General features: G+C 47.3%; 1 protein-coding gene across 1 annotated transcript in view; it reads right to left on the reverse strand.

Moving 5' to 3' along the window:
• The window catches only part of LOC133556909 (basic salivary proline-rich protein 2-like), a 1837-nt gene extending 1121 nt beyond the window's left edge, over positions 1-716 (reverse strand). Inside the window, exon 1 of the mRNA XM_061907261.1 lies at positions 502-716. Coding sequence (XP_061763245.1) covers positions 502-716 — 215 coding nt within the window. The remainder of the gene's footprint in view (positions 1-501) is intronic.
• Positions 717-934: the final 218 nt, after the last annotated feature.

A 934-nucleotide genomic window follows, 5' to 3' on the forward strand; every position in this document is an offset into this window, starting at 1 on the left:
CCAACAGGGACTGGAGGTCGGCTGTAACGGCTGGCCTCCTAATTTTAACTACACAGTAGACACTCTGGGGGCCCTGTACACATGCTTGGGTGGGTTGGGGTTTGGGAGTACGGCACACCCCTCTTTGCCTCCTCGGCCAGCGCGGGTTGCGGGGACTGCGGTCTGGTGGCCTGCCACTCCCGGGCAAGACCTCGCTGAAGGTGTTATTATTATTATTATGTATGTATGTATATGTCTATATATATTTATATGTATGTGCATGTATATGTATGTATGTGTATGTGTATATATATGTGTATATATATATGTGTATATATATATGTATATATATGTGTATGTGTGTATATATGTGTGTATATGTGTATATATGTATAAATATATTTGTTTTGTATTTATTTTATTTGAAAGAAAAAATAATAGTACAATATATTATTTATTTGTGTGGTGCGTCGTGCGGGTCTCGCTTCCTGTTGAGTGGGGTCCGTGCCCGTGTAACCCTACCTTGCGCTGTGGAGTCTGTGTTGGTGACTTGATGCGGTGGCGGCGCGGCCCCTTTGTCTGGTCTGGATGCTGTATCTCGGTTGTTTGGGCGGTGGTGTGTTTGTGCGGGTTTGGGTTGGGGTGGTGGGGTCTATTGGTGGGGGGGGGTGTTGATGTCTGTTGTTTGCGTGTTGGCGTTTGGGCTGACTGGCGGGCTGGCGTGGGCTGGTCTCCATGATCCTGTTGGCGTGTGGTTGCCGGTCACAGTTTATTTATTTATCTATTTTTTTATTTTTAATTTTTTTGTTTTTCCCCCGACCGCTTTGATTTGATGGGATGGTGCTGGCTGTCTGGGGCTATTGCAGCTGCTATTTCTGATGCCGTTTGTTTGTGGTGTGGGCGCCCGTGGCTGCTGGGTCCGGTGCAGGGGGGTGGATGATTTTGTGACTGGTGG

Source organism: Nerophis ophidion, linkage group LG07 (genome assembly GCF_033978795.1).
Source record: "Nerophis ophidion isolate RoL-2023_Sa linkage group LG07, RoL_Noph_v1.0, whole genome shotgun sequence".
In the NCBI taxonomy this organism is placed as follows: domain Eukaryota; kingdom Metazoa; phylum Chordata; class Actinopteri; order Syngnathiformes; family Syngnathidae; genus Nerophis; species Nerophis ophidion.